The sequence below is a fragment of the Topomyia yanbarensis genome, chromosome 3, assembly GCF_030247195.1.
Source record: "Topomyia yanbarensis strain Yona2022 chromosome 3, ASM3024719v1, whole genome shotgun sequence".
NCBI lineage: Eukaryota > Metazoa > Arthropoda > Insecta > Diptera > Culicidae > Topomyia > Topomyia yanbarensis.
Window position 1 is genome coordinate 35,986,733 of NC_080672.1, and position 22,074 is coordinate 36,008,806.

The 22,074-nt window shown below is 35.8% G+C and overlaps 1 protein-coding gene across 2 annotated transcripts in view; it reads right to left on the bottom strand.

Annotated features, from left to right (window-relative positions):
- Nucleotides 1–2,030: 2,030 nt before the first annotated feature.
- Nucleotides 2,031–22,074, bottom strand: part of LOC131690470 (DNA-binding protein D-ETS-4) — a 51,450-nt gene continuing 31,406 nt past the window's right edge. Inside the window, exons 1-6 of one of the 2 annotated variants that reach the window (XM_058976266.1) lie at nucleotides 19,149–19,577; nucleotides 16,320–17,121; nucleotides 15,405–16,236; nucleotides 15,174–15,334; nucleotides 14,471–14,636; nucleotides 2,031–4,038 (exon numbers count right to left, since the gene is read on the bottom strand). In XM_058976266.1, the coding sequence (XP_058832249.1) occupies nucleotides 3,632–4,038; nucleotides 14,471–14,636; nucleotides 15,174–15,334; nucleotides 15,405–15,996 (1,326 nt within the window). In that variant the 5' untranslated portion in view covers nucleotides 15,997–16,236; nucleotides 16,320–17,121; nucleotides 19,149–19,577 and the 3' untranslated portion in view covers nucleotides 2,031–3,631. Of the gene's footprint in view, nucleotides 4,039–14,470; nucleotides 14,637–15,173; nucleotides 15,335–15,404; nucleotides 16,237–16,319; nucleotides 17,122–19,148; nucleotides 19,578–22,074 lie in introns of those variants that run through there. The other variant, XM_058976265.1, reaches the window with a different exon arrangement.

Genomic DNA, 22,074 nt, shown 5'->3' on the forward strand with positions numbered 1-22,074 from the left:
TTTTAACCCTATGTGCGGGGTCAGGACTCGAACCCAGGTGCGCTGCGTACAAGGCAATCAATTTACCAACTACGCTACGCCCACTCCCTGGCTTTGGTAAAGTTGTCGCACAACATCTAACGCTCTATTTGATCATTTCATATTAGTTCCGAACTCAGTCGCTATGGCGGTGCTGTTATCAACTTTTCAATGGAATACTAACTTTGTTGGTCATTCAAGTTTTGAAATATGGCGCATTTTTGAAAACCTAATCTGTAAGTTAAGTTTTTACCCAAAACATGGTTTAACTCGAAACGACCAGGACCTACAAAGTTGGTGCTGCTCGTTTTACACATATTCGGAAGATATATTTAAAATGATTGGACCTATAACTTTCTCAAAGACACCGTACTTGTATCTAGCTTTATTTAAAAAAAAGTTGATAACAGCGCCGTCCTAGCTACTAAGTTCTGAACTAGTATGTTGTAATTAATCGCAAATTTTCTGAAGGCACCGTAACTCTATAACGAAAAATAATTATTGATACAACTTTTTTCATTTTCCGATCACAATGTACCATTTTTCTCTTGGTCCCCCATTTTTTTTAGGTTGTTATGACATTTATTTAGCAAGGGACTGGAAGGTGTGAAAATTTTTTCAATATTATGAGCCATAGTACTCAAGGGAGAACAAGAAGTTGAAGAAAGAAAGTTTTTTCCTATTTTTCGGTTAACTGTAGAGACATGACATTTTCATTGGAATTTTCAAAAAAATCCGCTAAACAGTATACATTTGTACAAGAAATATATATATTTGATAGAAAACAGTGCTATATAGTGAGTTTCTGAGTGGCACTCACCTTCAGGAACGACTATATGGGCCGAAACGTCAACGTACAATGCAATCCAACTAAAAACAGTATTATATCGAGTATATGAGCTACAACATAACAGTTACAGATAGCGTATCGATAGACTACTGTTTCTTAAAACTTCTGAAAACGGTCGAGAAAATTCGTATTGCTGTAAGACAGTCATTCAATTGAGTGAACGTCTTAGAGCTAATCATTTTACAAACGCCGGTTCGGATTAAAATGTGTGAGTCTTTACTGATAGTGCTCCAAAATAGCATCGTTTATCCAACAGTTAACGAAGTTTGGCAACTATTGACGAAGAATATTAAGTTGAGTTTTCAATATGAGTTTACATGGAACATGTAAAAATCGTACCATGGAAAATTTGTAAGACATAACAAACCGCTCGCTTAGTTTATGAAAACCACCTTGACCATATCATGGAATACGAAGTTTATTTTTCCGGTCTAGACAACGATCAAATAGCGGACGGCCTACGTTACAACTGCTCTTTGGCCAAGCTTCATCCTCAAACAACGTCATCGAACTATGAAGGCCAGATTGCCATATGTTAGTTCTGTCTGATTACTGCTACATTTTTCAAATGCTGTTAAGAGGAACGCTTTGCAACATCTTTTATTTCTGGATTTCATATTTCCTGTTATCTTTCCAATTGCCATTATAATGTGTCTCTTTTTGAAACTTTTGAATTGAAATTGAAACACGAAATGATTAAAATTTTCATCGCTAGCAATCTTAGGGTGCCCGGGACTTTGATTTTGTTGGGGATCCTACGCATGACGGAGCCATTTCCCGAAAACTTAATTGGGTCAACTCAGAGCACTTTGTGTGTGTCACCTGGTCGCGGAATCTATACGCATGTTTTGCTCCATATATTTCAATGATTTTGCCCATACATATTTTAGCTTATTTGACTCAAATTTGTAAGAGTTTACACTTGTTCAAAGTTTTCCCTTAGATCAATAGTGTCCATGGACCGAGTAGTCTTAAGATGGCCTTGCGTGAAATTGGCAGTAAAGTAAGTAGTGTTTCGGCAACGAATACGGTTTGCTATGAAATCCGTAGTCCGCTTGAGATAAGCAGTTTACATACGATTACATAACTTTCTATGCAGGGAATGAAATGAGAAAAAATACATAGGAATCAGAATCATGAAAACATTTAAAGGATTGCGCTTTTTGGTTAGACCGTTTATTTAACATTATATAAATAAATTTACATACATGTACAGTTTACTGATTATTTTATATCTAATCACTTACTTAAATATCAAGTTGACAAGTGCCAGTGACACGTGATTATTTGAAATAAATTTGTAGTACGGAAAGCATTCCACGCGTATAAAACTGATCTGTCACAGAAGTGAGCCGATCGGAGTATAAAATTAAAGATAGAAAACATGTGTTATCAAATATCTGATTAAGGCACTTAGATCACAATTGGTTAATCGTTTTTGGAGTGCTTACAGCTAGTGTTTGAAAATCCTGTGTTTGAATTTGTATCCTCCTAGAACAGTACCCTGCCACCTTACTAAATGACTAAAAACGTATCGATTTAATACAATAGGTAAAGAAAATCTACATAAAACATTACAAAACTGAACTTAAATCGTAACGAGTGTTTTATTGGGTGCGTTTGCTGAGAAGTCTTCGATGAGAAAATGAGCTCTTGTTTCTCATCGAAGACTTCTACCTCTAGCTCTTAGCCAACTAAAAATCTCTGTCGATCCACCCTGCAGCGGTGTGATCGACTAACCAAACTATATTGCAACGATAGCCTAACAATTTCATATGTACACTTACGAACCTAAGCTTAATATAATCTATCTGCTAGCGATAAGAAACTTAAAATCAATTACAGAAATCATTCTTAATTGTATCGTTCATAGAACTTACAATAAAAATATATCATAGATATATGGGACCAAAATTACCGGCGCCCAACCTGCGGCCCTTGCCCAATCAACCTGGACGTAAGCGGGTCCGTCAGTGTTGAACCGCTCGGTAAGCAATACAGCAAAAACTAAAAAGATCAGATCTCGTGTCATATTCGATTTCGTTCCTTGCGGCTGCTGAGGACACCCCTTTTCGACAATTGAAGGATTCGCTACGTTTCTTGTCCCGGAATGTGTACATGCACTGGAAGAAATTACCTTCCCCAGTGCCTGAACAGATATCCCTGGTTCGTGAGACGAAGCAGAGTCCAGCGGCTGTGCGAACAAGCGGGGGGCTCACCGTAAGCTGAGTTGTGAACATAACGCACTGAGATTCCTGACGATAGAGATTCCGCTCGGTGACAGTTTCCGTCATACTAACGGACTGTCAGCCTAAGCGCCCCGAGGTGACAAGTTAAACCTGCGGGTGTTTTGTAAATCACATCATTTTAAGAATATTATCTTCCGCGGGACAAGTTAATACCACTTGCCACCGGGCGAAACTTGGTGCGATAATACAAAAGAGTGATTTTATGGATACTTATGATTAAACTTGCTGATAGCAAGTGCTGGAAAATCTAACTATTTCTGGGGCAATTTTCGACCACAGTGCTTACGATCGATACGAAGTACAATCAAAACATTACGGGTTAAAATTTCTCCAGATAGATTTTCCTCGCAAACATACTCTCTTTCACTGGGACGCAATCACACGTTGGTAAATAACTTAAAATAGCCTAGAATAAACAACAAACAGACTGGATCTCACAGCGCGGTACCTGCGCGAATAAACACACTCTCTCTCTCCGAAAACACATGCACCCCCATCCCCGGCGTATGCCCCGTTACAGCGAGTACGGATGGCAGAACTGATAGACCAACCGTTGGGATCGTTCGGTTTTCTGCATGATGCCCTTCTTGTAGTACTGCCGAATCGAGCGGGATAGTTTGTCGTAGTTCATGGCCGGTCGGTTTTTGCGCCGTCCCCAGAGCCGGGCCACGCGAACCGAATCTTCGATCTTGAATACCCCCTTACTGCGATCGATCCAGCGTATAGCACTCTGATGTTGATCCGGAGAACCGAGCAATTCTTTCAGAAACTGCCACAAATGAATGTGGGAACCACCCTGGCGAGGTTTGGTGGCACTGGTGGAGGATCCGGCCGCAACGGTCGTTCCCGTTGGCGGTGATGTGGCTGTGGACGGTCCAACCGGTGGAGTCGGAATATCCAGGAGCATTTCTTCGTCCTCATCTGGAAATGGAAAAGGGAAAATGAAAGGTGCTGTTAGTTTGTTGGAAAGTTTTTATTTGACTATAGGGGGCAAACGACAATCAATCAAAATTAAGCTGAACATCGACAACAACAGCAATACAACAATCATGATAAGGAGTAACGTTTTTTTGCAACAAATTGCAAACATAAACAGCAGGTCGGAAATGTGTAAGATTGGTTCTGAAATTGCCATTAAAACGTGACAATCTCAAAGTGAAAATATAGGACAACTTTCTATTTACCGCTGATTGATTTTTGGCTACAATTAAATTGAAAATTCAGATCAAACAGTTCTTTTGAAAAAGATACGAGAGCTTCCCTTAGCAATACGATAGGGATTTACAAAGAATGGTGGATCGTTTGGTTTGCAGTTAATTTTGGGCAGCTGCTCCAAAATTAACTGCAAACCAAACGATCAACCATTCTGAATCTGAAAACCGAACAAGATCGAATTCTATCTTCAGAATATACACAATTTGAATGAGTTGTATTCATATTTTGTTATTGCAGAAGAAGATTCTAGAACTTTGTAGTTCATTAACTAATACTTGGAAATAAGTGTCATAAGCAACACGGTCTCGTCTGTCAGAATGGTGAATTCACTAGCAACCGAAACAGAAGTATCGATACTTTTTTGATCGTATCCAACTGGGAAAACAGATCGAAAATGATAAGTTAAACGGCAGCAGCTTTGTTAAAAAATCACCCCAAAGGACGGATTCGAACCAGCAACCCTTGGGACTCCGGCCCAATGCACTATCCATGCTTATGTGCAATAGGACCCTGCGATAAATTGAAGTCATAACTTTACCATATTAAAGTTAAACTTAAATCACATTTGCGTAAAGTTTTGTTTTATTATAGTTCCATTTAGATATTATTGTGAAGTCCAATTGAAATCCAATTTCAATGAATAACATTTGAGTCTCACTGAGGAATACATTTATTCACTTTTTTGGATGCGTACAATCAATCACATTCAAGTTCCACTTGAATCTAAAAAAGAGAACTTTAAGTCACCCCTAATTCGGAGTAAAATATAAGTCATACATACTGCAGGAAGGCTTTTGGCAAATTTTTGTTAAATTGTAATCATATAATGCTCAAGCCTCCGAATAATCATAGTAATTGTATCTATTTAGCCAATTTGGTCTGATTATGAGTTGTTCCATTTCAGTTCTTTTATTGTTCAATTTTGAGGCAAATTTAGTTTAATAGATTATTTCAAGTTTCTGTCAAATTTTTAGTTCATCCTACATAATATAAGGTCGAACTGAACATGATGTCATTCAACTGCAATTTCGCTCGAGTCTAAAATATTGGAATTTGATATGAGTCAAGCAAATATTCAATAAAAATTCTTCTGAACATTTAGTAAAATCTTGACTTGAGTTTGTCTAATGTCGGCCACAAATGTGACCATATTAAAATTAAAATTTTTATGTAAACTAATTTTGGATTGGAATTAAAAGCTGCCAAAAATTGACTATTTCAAAATTATTTGAAACTTTGGGAAAATCAGTTAAAATTATTAGTTTGTGGACATTTTGAAACGTTTGTGCAAAATTTGAGATCAATTTTACCAAAATTTAACTATAATTAAAAAAAATATTTACGTTTTAGCAAAATTTCATCAAAATTTTACTCAAATTTCAGTAAAATTTAAGAAAGGCGTCTGCGTCATTCTTCATTTGCTGCCGAGTATTGAACGCAGAATGCTTCTCTCGATCACAGCAAGCGCTCTATTGCCTGCTTCATTCAACGCCCATGTCTCAACACCGTGCAAAGCAACAGGGAGTATTAGTGATTTGTATACGGTAAGTTTTATGCATATCTGTAGACTATGAGACATGACTAGGTGACTATGCAAACTATAGGAAGCCCTATTCGTAGTCGCAACATGCCTTTTACATAGTGCTTGACATTTTTATCACATGTTAATAGTGTTACAAGATATTTTAATCGTCATTGATCTCGTACCTCATCAATTCCCACTTCGGAACCAATTCCGTTCGGACTGTCATGTACTTCGTCTTGTCAAAATTTGTTGCCAATCCAATGCTCGCAGCCTCCCTTTTAAAGGACCTCTTCCACTGCTCCACGATCAACGCCAATAGGGTCGATGTCGTCCGCCATGCTAAGAGGCAATGTCCCAAACAAGTCGAATGTTGCTCCGGCTTGATTTTAACCCATCAAGCGTCATACGTATTAGCTCAATCAGTGTGGCTGCAAAGCCATGCCCAGTCATTATCTGCACTTAGTTCGTTTCGTTTCACTGAACCGTACGCCACCTTGAAATTCACAAATAGAAAGTAAGCCAGCAAGTTGCAATTGATGGAAGTGATCCACAATTTGTCGAATATGTTGATCTGTCGTTGATTGTTCTTTTTGAACCCCGCTTTGGTATTCCCTTGCGTAGAAATTAAATTGCGTTGAATTTGATCCAAAATCTTTTTAGAAACGTAAATAGAATTTTTGTGAAACTTTTGAAGAATTCATTTTAAAATGTGTTTTGTTTAATTTAACTAAAATTTGCAGCAATTTTTGACAAAAATGTTTCTGCTTTTGTGTGGTGGTCGACGATCGAAAAGAAGGATCGCTGAGGAAGATCAGAATTGCAAACTATTTTTTCTCCTTGGAGAGGAATTTAGCATTCAGTAAACTGGTAATTTTATATGATATTCCAGAACAAAATTCAAACTTTATTAATATTTTCGTATATTTTCAGTATTTTAATTCAATTTGAAGCACTTAAAAAATTGTAAGTTTCATTTTTATAAAAAATGCCGATTTTTTAGGATTTTTGTAAAGTATTTTAGCATTATTTTTGTAATATTTTAGGTGAAATTTAGTAAAATTTTAGAAAAAAAAATCGTTAAATTTGAGTAAAATTAGAGAAAAAACAGTGAAAAACCCTTTTATATTAGACCCTTGGTTTATTTTAGGCTGACAAAATGGGGACATTGATAAAATCTGGACATATTTTGGACTTTCTGTTCAATAAACTGAAGTTGTTAAAAAGTTCTTCTTTCCGTGTGATTATTTAGTATAAAAGACCCCCTCTCTGTTAGTGTAACATTTAGAAGAAAATAGATATTTTTATTTTTGCATATTTTACATCTCTAAGATAAGAAAAATATGCTCAAGAAAGGATTTACTTGAGCTCATCAAACGGATTTTCAAGTGAAACTGACAAAATTGAGTCAGAAAGTTGATAAAATCGGGACTAGACAAAATCGAGGACTGGTAATATCGGGTCTTTACTGTATTAGTATGCTTTCAATATAATTACAGCAAACTAGTAATTTAGTTATAATTTTTGAAACATGCTTTTGTAAAACTTTTGGAAAATTTTAGTAAAAATGTTGTTAAATTGCAATAAATTCAACGAAATTGATTAGTTTTCAATAGAATTCTATAATAATTCTAGTAGCATTTGAATGAATATCAAATAAAATTTGAATTAAAATCTCTGTACAACTTTGGCAAATTTTAGTAAAGTATGATTTTGTAGTATTTCGGATCCTGCTCGTCAATAACTAGCACCAACTTGATGCTATATTACATAAGTCCAACCCAGCACCCAATTGGCGCCGAAATCCAAAAAGTCACACGTTTTGCGTGAACGCCAAACAACTGGCTGGTATCGAGTGAAGTCTCGATAGTAAGCACAGAGATTCTGTTTGCCGACGAGGAATGTGAACCGAAGCCGTCTTTTTTAATAATAACCAAGCGCTCCTATGCAAAATTCCCAAACGGGGAAAATTTTGGATGGGACCAATTTTTTGTGCATAAGGACACAACTGCCTAACTAGCGCCAATTAGGTTCTTGTTTGGACTTATCTAGCTAACATCAAGTTGGTGTTAGTTACTGACGAGGAAAGTCCGACACGTTAAAAACATACTTCATGTTAGGTCTTGGGCACAAAAATTTGGTCATATCCAAAATATTTCCCGTATGGAATTTTAAATTTCTAATAAAAACAGGTAAAATTTTAGCAAAATTTGAGATTATTTAATGGTTAAATTTTACTAAAATTGCTAAACTTCTGCTGAATTTTTTTTAAGTGTTAGCAAAATTTTATTAGAACTCTCGGAAAGTTTTAGTCAATTTTTTATTAAATTATAGTTAAACTTTAATAAAATTTAAAACACCACCAAAATTCAACAAAATTTTAAAACAATTTGAAAAAAAAATTTAAATTTTTAGTAAAATTTCAGTGCAAATGTATGTAATATTTTATTATATTTATAGTAAAATTTTAGCTAAATTTTAGTGAAGGTGTAGTACAATTTTACTACAATATTTCGAAAGTTTCACTTGAATTTCATTAAAACAATTCTACAATTAAACACTTTTTCTGATATCTTCCGTTTCACTATTGTTTATGAAAAATGCATTTTTTTAATTTTAGGTAAATATCATTTAACTAACGCTTTGGTAGCATTTTTCTCAAACATTTATTAAAATTGTTGTAAAATTTCAGGAAAATTCATGAGAAATTTATATGTCTTAAATTTCTACTAAAACTACTATAATTTTATTTAAATTGTACTAAAATATCACCAAAAAAAATTATTAAAATTTTACTACCATTTCTACAAACTTTTAGTAACATATTAAAATAATATTGCAAAATTTTAGAAATATTTCAGCAAAATTTTAGTAAACTTAGCAGTAAAACTTTAATTAGATTTTCGTAAAATTTTATAGAAATTGCACCCAAATTTTATTGAAATTTAACCACAATTTTACAAAGGTTTTACTGAAATTAGCAACAATTTGTTAAATACAATTTTTTTACCGAAATTTCTGAAAAAATGGCAAAAATTAAGTAATATTTTAGCAAAAAATTGATGAAAATTTCAGCATGATTTTCGTTGAATTGTAATAAAACTTGGGTAAAAATTCATCAAAATTTTAGTTAAATTGACGAAAGAATTTAGTGAAATTTTAGAACTTTTTTTTAAATTCCTAAAATTTTACTGAAAATGCTTTGAAATACCCGCAAAATTTTTGAAAAACTCTAGGAAAATTTCAATAAAATTTAAATAAAATTATAGCAAAACTTTTATTGAGTTTAAAGTTATCTTAATAAAATTTTAATACAAAGTAAGTATTTTTGTTGAAAAATTTTAGTGAAATCTCCGTAAAAATTTGAATAATTGTCAATTTTTAGTAAAAAAATTTAGACAAATTTGATCAAAGGTGTGATTTTAGTATAATTTCATGAAAATTTAACCAAAAGTGTATGAATGTTTACTAAAATTGTATGAATGCTTTCATAATTTCACTATTTGATTAAAAATGTTGTTTTACCAACATTTAACCATCATTTTCCGAAAATTTTTGCAGGCATTTTATTTAGATGTCCTAAAATTGCATGAAAACTTAATTAACATTTTTCTAAAATTATTCTAAAATTTTACTAAAATTTTTGAAGAAGCTTTGCTAACATTTCTACAAAATTTTGTAACATTTTGTAGTTTTGCAAAATTTTAGAAACATTTCAGTAAATTTTTAATATATAAATTTTTCGTGATTTTTCCTGAAATTTTACAGCAATTTTGTCGAAATTCCCCCTGAAATTAGTATAATTTAAAAAAAATATTCTAAAATCTTTGCATATCTTTGGCATGATTTTAATTATATTTAGTAACATCTGTAATAAATTTTAGCAAGCATTTAGTTATAGTTTTGGCAAGATTTTTATTGAATGTTTGTAAAATTTATGCAAAATTTTGGTACAATTTAAAATTCTCTAGAATCTCATTCATATTTTACTGAAATGTTTCCATAGCATTATGTGAATTTTTACTGAAATAGTTTCAATTTAACTAAAATTTTAGCACAATTTTACGAAATTAAAACTATAATTGTACAAATTTGTTCCTACAATGTTACCAAAATTTTACTATTAAGGAAAAATCCTTAATTTCGCTGGAATTTTATTTAGATATTTTAAAATTGCAATTAAAGTTCACAAAAGTAAAAACAATATAGTTGTTTTCGCTGTCTAATTCACGACTGATAAGCTGAAAAATACCCTTTACAAATAAGTTCGAAAGTCAAGAGACATTCTCAATTAAAGATCACTATAATTTTATCAAAATAGTGCATAATTTTTATTGAAAATTCTGCTAAAACCTTGCTAACATCTCAACAAAACTTAAGTAAAATTTTTGAATAATGTAGAAGGATTCAGTAAAATTTTAGCAAAAGTTTTATTAAAATTTTAGTTAGATTCTTATAAAATTTTATATCAATTTAACATAAATTGCATTGATTTTTTTTTTACAAAAAATTTATAGAAATTTTTCTAAAATTAGCAAAGTTTTTTTACTGAAATATCTAGAAAACTTGGGCCAAAAAGTTGAAATGTTGAAAGATTTCTGCAAACATTTAATTAAAGTTGTAGTAAGATTTTTGTTAAATTTTAGCAAAATTTAGGTTAAATTTTAGCAAATTTCGGTAAAATTGATTTAAGTTCTGTGGTGGTAAAAATGTCAGTTAAACTTTCAACCAATTTTTTGTAAAACTTTGAGCCAAATTTTTAGTAGAGGTATAATAAAATTTTAGTTCAATTTAACGAAAATTGAACTAAAATTGCAATAATTGTTTTCCATAGTTTAATTAAAATTTAAAAGAAACGTTTTTACTAACATTGTTCGAGTGCTTCGTACAAAATTTTTAAAAATTTTATTTAGATGTCTTAAAATTTCATTGAAATTTTACTAAAATTTTATTAAAATCTTTAAATTTTTTTAATAAAGTTTCGCTAACATTTCCACAAAATCTTAAAACTTTAATTTTGCTAAATTTATTTTACTACAATTTTACTGAAATTATAAAATTAGCGGAAAGTTCAAACAAATGATCCAAAATTCTACTAACATTTAACAAAAAAACTGGTGTTCGGAAATTTTTCTAAAACATTTTAGTGAACTACTTTACTAAAACATTTTAGTTATTTTTTTAAATTTTTTGTAAATGTTGATGAAAATTTAAAAAATATTTAGTATAATTTTTGTGACATTTTAGCAAACCAGAAAAATGTTTTAATTTGAGCAAAATAGTTTCAGTACAATTTCAGTTAACCGCCCTTACATATTGGGGCGGACATGGCGTAGTTGATAAATCGATTGCCTTGTATGCAGCTGACCTGGGTTCGATCACCAACCCAGCACATAGGGTTGAGAATTTTTCTTAAAAATATATATATTAACCCTGAAAAGAGGCGAATGAGCATCAGGTTAAAACCTCTGTAATCATAATAAAAAAATCAGTCAACAAGTAACTTGACTGGAAATGCAGATAAAATTTTATTGAAATTTTCGTAATATGTTAGTAATATGTTATATGTTAGTTAATTTTTGAAATTTAATTAATTTGTAGTAATTCCGCTAATAGAACCATTATCAAATTTTATTAAAATATTAATACAATTGTTTGAAACATATTTACAATTTTCACAAAATGTTAGTAAAATTTGCAAGTGATTCTAATAATATTCTAATAATATTTTAGTAGTAAAATTTCAATTTACTTTAATTTTAATTTTAATGAAATATCAGATTTTTTTTGTAAAAATTTGAGAAAAATTGAGTTAAATTTATACATACTTTCAATCAAAATTCAGTATTTAAATAATTTTCCAAAATGTAGTTTTTCTAACCCATTTAGCGGTAAAGGAACATTTTTTTTATAAATGCAATATTTGCTAGTACTAAAATAGTTCAATTTAATACAATTAGTCTGATTTTATTTCTTGTGAGTAGTGCTGCCAGGGTCAGTTTGAGCTAATGGCGAAAAACGATTTTTTTTTATCTTCTTTGTCTTGAAATATTATTGAATACTTATAGAAACTTTTCATTCAGACTGTCATCAACTTCCTTGCCATGCAAAAGGATGCTGCAACACATGTACCTATTTTAGTCAGAAAAAGTTTTTTTTATATTTTTTAACTCAAAAAGTTTTAGTTTCGACGCGGTAGTTGGCAGAATATTTAGTAGTAAAATTTAAAATCATATATTTTCTAGAAAAAAGTTTGGCATAACAGGGTTACCGATAATGCTCATGATACATTTAAAGCAAAACACCTGCAAATAGCTAGCGTTAGGGCCTTTTCGGCTATTGTACTAATTAATATAAATAAAGTAAGCTTCGTGCTTGAGATTTGAAATAAGTATTCTACACAATATACAAGAATACATCGTTTTTCGATGCATTTTATCATACGAAACTTTTTTTTTAATTCATTGAATTCCACGAAAATTAAAAAAAAATTAGGCGATCTGTGTAAAAGGTTGCGATTGCAATTTTAATTGAAAAGTTTTAATACGTTCAATTAGTTATGGAAATTGCGATTCGATTTCGTCTCATCAGAATCCGACACTAACTTAGTGACAGGACTTAGCTAGTGCTGGATTGACGCCAGTTCCAATAAACGGAGACACAATTTGTGTTCCTGAGCAAATCTCTAGTCAAGCGTGATATCACGCAAAAACAGAAGATCATTTTAAGCTGATGAGAACTAATGAAATCGGAACATTTGGTTTGGTTTTTAAACAATTTTCTTCTTGATGGAGAAAAAATAGTTTGGAAATATAGCATAGTGAATCTTACATTGGCTTGTTAAGCCAAACCAACTGTTTCGATTTCCTTAGTTCTTATCAGCTTAAAATGAGCGCTTTTTCTTGCAGGACATCACGATGTACTAGGGATATGCTCAGGAACACCAACTATATCTCCGTTTATTGGAGCTTGCGTCAATCCGGCGCCAGCTTACTCCTTTCACTAAGTTAGTGTCGGATTCTGATGAGGCGAAGTCGAAACGCAAATTCCTTAACCACAGAGAACAGACATATCTAGCTAGAACAAGCATTTCTGAAAAACCTGTGTAAGCATTTAAATGAAAATACGTTGAAAATCACCATCGCATACAGCTTCGCATGCATGAATCTTCTTTGTATCCAAGTTTGCACGCAACGCCCGTATAGCGTTTGCTTGCCAATCGTAGCGCCGTGACATTTTAAAACGACAGTTTTATTTCTTACACACATTGAAAACTTGACTTGTATGTCAGTTCTCAGTGCCTTAACTAATTTAGAAATCCGTAGATCTATGGGGAAATTCGTTGGGTTGACCACCCTAATGAGGTCCTAAGTAATAATATACATCATGGTCAAATCTAGAACAACTGCTTCAACCCCCTGTAAAAATAAATGAAGCGAGGTCATCACTGAATCACAAAGAGTGAAAGGAACTGTGTTTCATGTAGGCTAAACTGCAGTGCACTGCATAGCGCAGTGGTCAACCAACATGGCGTTGAACAAACTATTGAAATCGTTCCGTCTCGCTCCGTACCCTGCAGCAGCAGCAGCAGTACCGAGTGGGTGCAGTAAATAAAATAAAACAAAACACAAAATATTTAAAGCGCAAAAAAAGCTCAACCACAAAGCCAACAAAGTGTAATTATCGTAATCAAAGTAAAAGGTGATCTTGTATATTATTTTTGCTGCTGTTGTTCAAGACTTGTTTCCACTTATGCGCGCACTGCATGCATACACTCGACGCGGTAGTTGGCTCTGGGGACAACAAAGAGTGGATTGGATATTACATATCCACTCAACACCACCGGGTCTCCTACTATGCCGTCGTCGTCATCGTCGTCATCGGTCGAACGGGGAGAAAGCCCCGAACGACCTCGACGAAGAGAAAAGGCGATTTTTGTGCCACGATAAAGGTAAACCTCAAGGACGTTTACTGGCCACATAATCATGGCCCGAATGAAAGGCCGGCCCAAGAGCGGGTCCGTGTTTATGTTGCGTTGCGTTGCAAGCGAAATTTTCCCTTCTTTGTCCATGTTCTTCGCTGGGTGCTGGAACTCGTGTGCTTTGTGTGAGCGGTGAGCATGTCTGTGTTGGTGCATTCCGTTCGCAGTTGCGATCGTCGTAAAACTGGTTGCGCGATTCGAACGATCGAACGAATCGAAAAGAAATGGAAAGATTATGATAATTTGATTTTCTTTTTTTTTTGGTCTCGTTGCTTCACTTCGAACGCTCCCCGGCTTTAGACACGGGCAAGCTCGAGCTCGCGATAAGGCAATCAAACAATTATCAAATCATTATTGTTTACACATTAAGCAGATCACGCTTGCGCTTCGGGCCCGCAATGATCTAACAGCTCAGTCAGCGTTCGGGCGGAAATGTCAACAACAATCCGATTATCACCGTGACCTGTTCGCGAAAGAAACCTGTCGTCGACGACGACGGTTCGAGCACTAAAACTGTACATTCAACATGCAAATCAGTTGCTTAAGCTTTCATAGCTTGGAATCACGCATTTTGGCGACGCACAAAACAAATCAAATTTCAGGTGAAAGCCGAACAAGAATACCAAATGACTTACCATCGCTGTTGTCACCGTTCATCGACTCCGTATCGTGGGAGCTGGAGTCCTGTGCGGCTAGATTGGCGATGATGTCGGCGGGGCCGGACGATGAGGTGCCTGTGACAATCGTCGAACGGTAGATTTGCTTCCACAGCTCGAGATGTCCGTGTAGTTTGTCACCACCCTGTAATTGTGTGATGAGTGGAAAATTAATAACAAAAAAAAATTGCGGTTAGTTTTTGGAGGGCTTCAGACCACAACGCCGTGCATGCCTTCGTCGTCGTCGTCATCGCCGCCGTCGTAATTGCGGTTTTGCGCGCTACAACCTACAAACGCTATCATTTGAATGGAATGTTGAAATAAACAAACATGTTTATCGCTAGCAGTTTGCCAGCAACGGGCAGAAATACGAAAAAGAAAAGGCAGGCGAATGAAAAAGCATAATTTTATATACAATCGGTGAAAGTGAAAAGCCGTCCGTCCGACACACTCGCTCACTGCAGAGAGAGAAGGTGTGTGCGGCGAACGAAAAACCGCACCGTGGATCGTGTTCGGTTTGCAATCCGTGCGCGAGAGGCACGCGATAAAACGAGTGTAGTGTGTACCGCTGGCGGGGAGAGATGGACACAGGCAGATTCGGTTGTAGCGTGGGGCGGATAATTTGAGCATGACGTCAGAAATAAGCAAGCCTTATGAAATCGCGGCCTTGCCAGCTTCTTACCTGCGGTATGCGCCGGACGAATTCATCGATCGAGAGCTGTGCCAGCTGCTCGCCACTCTCCGGGAATAGGACGGCGATATTCAGCGGAGGCGCCAGGTTGTACTTGGCCAACGCCAGCTCCAACCACTGCTTAACCTGGCCGGTGGACCATTGACGGGGATCTAAAAAAAGATTTTAACGGAGACATATGAGAACATTTTGAAGACATGTTAGATTTGCGTAAGCACTTACCGGCCGAGATTCCCAGTGCATTGCAGGTAGCCTGAATTCCATCCTGTACTTCCTGCAGTGCTAGTTCAAAGACCGAGCCGATATCGGCACGGGTCGTCAAACCACCAATCAGCGACTCCAGCTCAAGCGGTTTCAGGTTATGCTTGCGCTGGAAGCTGGTGTCCTGGAGATGTTCGCGTAATATCTGAAACTCCTGCTTGATCGGGATATCTTCGTCCGGTTGTCTTGGTGAGCCAAGCAAGGAATCAATATCGATGGTAGGCTCAGCGTCGAATTCGGTCTTAATTTCGGTGCAGTGTACGGGTGACGGAGCTCCGTTGGAATCCGGTGGCGATGGAGGGAGTGAGCAGTACTCCTGCTTTATGGTGACAAAGTTACCGGAAGATGGCTGCGGAATGCTGAGACTTTGAAAATCCGGTATCGATGGTGTCGGTGATGGCGGGTAGACCGCGTACTGTTCCTGGGGAGGACTTAGCAGAGTGTTGGTGTAGTACTGATACTGAGGTCCTGACTGCAGCTGTTCCAACAGGGCAGATTTCAATGAAGATTCCTCCAAGCTTTCCGTCCAGGATGCTGGTTTCTCCTGTTTCATTTGCTGCAATGTCTGCTGCACCGAAGCCGGTACGTCGTGGAAAATCGTTGCCGGAATGTAGTCAAGTGACTGATTTGTTTCGATTTGAACCACCGTCTGTTGCTGTTGCTGCTGTTGCTGGGACTGTGGACTCAGCGGTACCTCGCCATCACTCGGTGTCAACAGCGATAGATCAAACAGCTCTGCGTACGAGGCAAAGAAGTCTGACGTAAAATCACCAGCCGGAACGGTCTGTGGAGTCTGAAGAGAAAATAACCGGGATTAGAATTTGAATCGCCAACATTTACATTTACATTATGATTCCGGCCGCCACAGATGCTTACAAGTCAAGGGATCACTCGCGAAACTACGTCCAAAGTCTTCCGTAACATATCTATGACTGACGACCGGTTCCAGCCTCATTCAAGTTTGTTCTAGCCGGTAAACCAGTTCCCCTCCTCCGGTTCACGTTCTCTGTATTGGTGTCGGTAATCAAGAATTCCTACTAATTTATTAACGCGCTAAAAGTTACAAGCGAGGTGCCCGGGCACCTTCGCGAACCTGCCTGCCAAATGAATTAATTCATTTCATTGTTCTCGCAAGTCGCACGACGTCGCTGATGACGGCTTTGATTTTACCCCCCGCAATCCCATCTCCTGCGGCTCTCACTTCCAACACCCGCAGTGGTTTCGGCAATCGCTTCGAACCCACCAGAAAAAAAATTGGCATTCATGTCGTGCCTCAACCGTTCAGAATTGACGAAAAATCATCGATCCTTCGAGTGTACCCCTGGGGGAATTCCGACCCGCGAACAAGCGGGACGACACAGGTGATGGAAGCTATAAGTGTGATGAGCACAGAGCGTGTGCCGGTCGACACTTTGCGGTAGAGCAGTAGCGAGAGGGCCCGGCCATATTTGCAATCGAGAAAGGTTAGCTATAGCCCTGAGGCTGACTAAAAATAGATCTTGCCTCTGGGTGATTCAGCACCTGTTCTACCTTGAATAGTTCGGACGTCATCGTGTATATTGAAACGCCACCCGATTGTAACACCTTAATTGAGGAATTGTTCCTTCACTTCCATCAACACCTTGAGAATTCCTGGAAATTGTACGCGAGCGAATGAGCGATCGATTGTTCTAATTACCTCTCAGGCCCGTAGCCAGGATTTTGTTTCGGGAGGGGCTTGAAAATTATTGCATAAATGTATAAATTCTGATGACTTGAGATAGTCACAGTAAACTGAATGTAATTATGAAATGTTCTTAGTGAAAACAATTACATAACTAAGACAATAGACACTAAAAACCCTAAAAATATGTTGTCTGTTACAAGAAAAGCTATAGTGCATCGACGAATTAAATTTGATTATTATTAGTTTATAAGTTAGAAATTTCTCTCAAGATTCATCAAGAGATCAAAGTATTTAGGGCTGATTGAAAATGCTACGCATTCTAGACTACACGTTTACAAGGTGTAGAAGACGCTAAATTGGAATGAGTACAAAAATATCCAAAAACCCGCCTAACGAAACTTTACACGCATTTGCTAAACAGGAGAACGAAACCAACGTCAAGGTTGTCTCCATGGATAGGAATATATCAGTGTGAAATCCAAGTTTATCGTTGCAAAGAATGTCCGAACAAAGTGAACTTCAACTCCTATTTTCATGATTAGGCTACTATTACTAGTTCTGTGACTTCATCCGAAGTATGCGTAATTATAATCCTGAGAAAAACACGTTTTTTTCATTTGACTCTCGTGGGGAATGGGTTAAACGCTATCTTCGACAATATTATCAGGCAACTGAGAATAACTATCTATTTATTTATTTAAGTAGATTCTTTTTAGATACTTTCATATCATTGGACTTATGAATTAAAAATATCGTAGACTGATTTTCCTAGATCCCTGTAACTATAGTAAAAGTCAAAATGTAAAGTGAGTGCAAAGAACTACTGATTCCACTACAATGCAAGAATAAGTTCATTAGCTCATTGACGTTCAGACTTTTGCAAAACCGTTGGAACTTGAGAAGATTACCTAGATTAAGTAAATATTATATTTGAACATTTGAAGGTATTATTTCGGATTTCATGGGTTTTTGGACAATGTAAAATATATATTTCAATGATTTAATCTACTAATGAAAACTACCCAGAATTTAATCTACTGAGCGAAACTGCTCAGAACTTGTTCACTAATCGAAAGAAAATTACTTAGCACTGATTCTGAATGCTTCTAATTTACGTAAAATTAGGTAAATATATCACCACCAAAATAACTAGAAACTATAAACACAAGTGAGCTTAATAATTTCAGCATCACTTGCTTCCGACACATGGAAGAGAACACATCGCACTTACATCTAATTTTCAAAAGAGGCTTTCTTTTAGAGTTGTCTGTTTTCAAATCACAGCAAATTATCCGTTTCCTGTGAAACTTTATGTCAATTCGTCAATTTTGACTTTATGTTTGCGAATGTCTGATTTGTTCCTTGCTTCTCGCTCTCAATAATTATCCTTCCGAATGGATTCCATTTCTCCCAAATATGACATTAATCTGCGAGTAAGCGATATCCGATCTTGTAGCGGAACATTGATGTTCTCATCGTCCATATATAGGAGGATCTTAATTATAGCATTGTCACTTTCAACCATGTGTTTTAAGTTGTTCGAAATGAATGGTTTCATCTGGGCTAATTTGTTGAGCGCTAAATGCCTGACATGATAGAACTCGCTTCTGAAAGTCCAACCTCCATTTACACCTTCAGGAAATGTTCCACATTATGAATACTCGGTCCTAAGCGAATCATCAATAATTTTATAATCACCGTATTTGGCTGGAGCACCACTTCTTGCTTCTCGACAGATTACTACAGCAACAATTATAGTAACAGTTTCTTTTATTCTTTAGGCAAGACACACAATATAAAAGTTACTATTTTTATCGTTCGCGTCGCACTGGCTCGAGTAAAAGCATAAAGTGACTGAATTTCGTGACCATTGCCTTTGGTGGTTAGAAATAGCCTTCTTCAACTTTTTCTCAAAGATTTGTTCAAACCAAATGAGCAACAAATTTTGTTAAACATCGCCGGTTTTTGAAATTCATTTTTGAAAAATTTCGGGAGGGGCTTTAGCCCCCTAGCCCCCCCTCTGGCTACGTGCCTGTTACCTCTAGCAGGTCACATATCATGTCGGCTAGTCGGGTGAAGCTATATTTTTTTTTCTTCTGTTGCTACCCTCAATTGTGTCTGGTTCACTTGAAAACTGCTGACTGACTTGTCTGTTTAGTGTACTTTGTCGTACTGGAGCTGGAACTGTCCGAAATACTTGTTTTATTGATAATGTGCGAAGACGAGAAAAAAAACCGCAACAAACCGAATTTCGGTCGATAAGCGAATGTGAAATGGAACATTTCCTGGTTATTTCGGGAGAATAAGATACACACTGAGATTGCAAAATGTTATCTGTCGTTTTGTTATTACCTGATGATTCCCATTTCTTCGACGGACAATGCAATCTTCCACGTCGAAGATTGCAACTTTTTGTATGCGACTCGCGCACCTACGCGAAACCATCTCTGGTCGAATCGTGTTTGAGCTGGTTACGTTGCGGTTTGAAAGGAGTACTTAGCTAATAATTTTAGTGGGGTTCGTACAACTCGTAGATGTGGATATAATTGGATTTTTGTGTTTCGAATTCATCTCATCAGTAACTAACATCAACTTGATGCTAGTTAGACGATAAATACAAATGTTACACAGGGCCGGCAGATCACGTGAGGAGTATGGGTAGTACTACCCGCCTGAAAATAATCGAGGCGGTAATTACCCACTTGAAAGTTTGGAACAAACCTAAACCTTAAGGTTCAACTGTGAACGCCTCAATAAGCGGCCATCTTGGAAAACGAAAAAAGCAGTTTTTTCTTACGCTTTTGGGAAAATATGAATTAATGTATTCGTCGCCTTGGTAGAGTATTACTGATTCATTTTCATGAAGATTTTCCCAACGGTCAGTGGTTTTTTTCACCAAAAACGTGCGAAAAATTATTCACGCGAAAACGGTAAAGCGTACAGCGATGATGTCTTCTGGGAAGTTTTATGATGATCCAAGATTTTTATTTTGACGATATAGTTATAGTGATTAATCCTCCTTGAAGTGAGATATTTGCTACAATTTTGTTCAAAAAAAGAAAAACATGATAAAGTATTCTGAAGTGTCAAAGAACTTGTTTTTGCGAACATTTTTACTGAAGACCAACCATCCCTATTTATAGTACACTCGAAGTAAGTGATCGTTGTTTGTGAACGATCCCTTAAAAGCTTTTATTCAACATAACTTCTTAAATATCGAAGATAGAGCTTTGGTATGTTCAAGAAAGTTGTTCGAAAGAAAGAGAGTTCTTATCTTTTCAAAAGAGATTATCGGTCAATCTCTTGTGACTTAGAAGTTATTTGGCAATTTTTGGTAAAATTAGCAAAAGTTTGAACAGTAATAATTTTTGAATGGTCAAAAACGGGCAGCCAGCTCTAATTTTAATTAAAAATGCTACATCATTGCTATGAAATTCTATAGAGTTCACTTGTATATCGTTGACTCCAGTAGAGTTATAGATTATTTTAAGAAACTATTGTTTTTCAAAAAATGTCAAATATCTCCGAAAATACTCGAGATATGAAAAATTAGGCGTTATTAAAAATGTATTTTGACGATTGAAATTACTTCGTAGAACACATAGGAATAATAATAAAAAAGATATTTGAAAAATATATTTCTGGGGATCATCAAGCACAACGAGCTATAACTTCATAAGCTTTAAAAGAAGAGACTTCTTGTATTCAGCAAAGATTCCAACTTTTCCAAAGACGTTAGATCATTTCTTTTACAAAAATATAGTTAAAAAAATCTCACTTATGGGAGGATTAATCACGAAAATCGTTGCAGCAAATGATAGACCTTGCTATTTTTGATGAGTATTCCGAAAACACTATTGACGTAAACTCAACCGTTTTCCCGTTATATTATTGAATTGGCTTCAAAGAGATCATCCACAAACAACCAGCCATAATGTCGAAGATATTAAAGATAAAGACTTAATGTCTTCAGCAAAGTTGATAGCAAAGACTTGCTCTACAACTTTGCTGAAGATATAACTTTGATATATGCACTTGTAAGAAAGTTGGCAATTACATCTCACTTTTAGGGATATTAATCATTAAAATTAAAACACCATATGAAAGGGCTTATAGTGTCAACAAATTTCTCCGAAGACGTCATTGATCCAAATTTAACGATTTAGGCGTAATAAATAGATCGCAAGATTTTGGCGAAAAAAACACTGTGCGGTGTGAGAAAAAACTGTTTTTTTTTGTTTTTCAAAATGGCCGCATTTCCAAGCTATCTTAACAACGTATGTGCGTCGCGCACAAAATGTATTCGTCTGAAATTCTCGATGCACAACTTTTTCATTTTCTTAATTCAAATACCAACTCTTTGCTTATATTTATTTTTTGAATTTGAATTCAGATCAATATACAAAAAAAAAATATTATTGCGATTTTATTCAGACAAAAGGACGCTGCTAGATATATTTTTAAAGAACATGATTTTTAATGTTGTTTAAGAACTATTAGGCTTTTTATAAGGAAGCCTGAAGACATACACAAGCATTAGATTAGGATTGATTCCAACATCGGAGTAGCAGAGAAAGGGAAAGTTAAGAGACGGCGGCCAACAATGACAGCGAACAGAAGACCATACTTGCCGCTTTTTGGCAAACGGAAGATCACTGCCAGGACGTCATGAACCGGATCACCGACTGGTCCTCCTTGGATCCGCTGGGATCTCTTTTGGGACCAGATTTCCAGGTAGCTATTAGCATATCAATTAAAAGAATATAAATATCTAAATTTGGATAATTATAGTGCTTGAAAATATCTGCATGAAAGACATATAGGGGCGATCGAGGATAGCCAGCACATCTTGGACTGGAACGAAGCCGAAAGGATTCGTTTAACGGAGATCTGGTGCTAGAAAACTAGGCGCACGACCAGACAACATGTTTCATGTCGCGATAACCGTCACCACTAGCGTAGAGA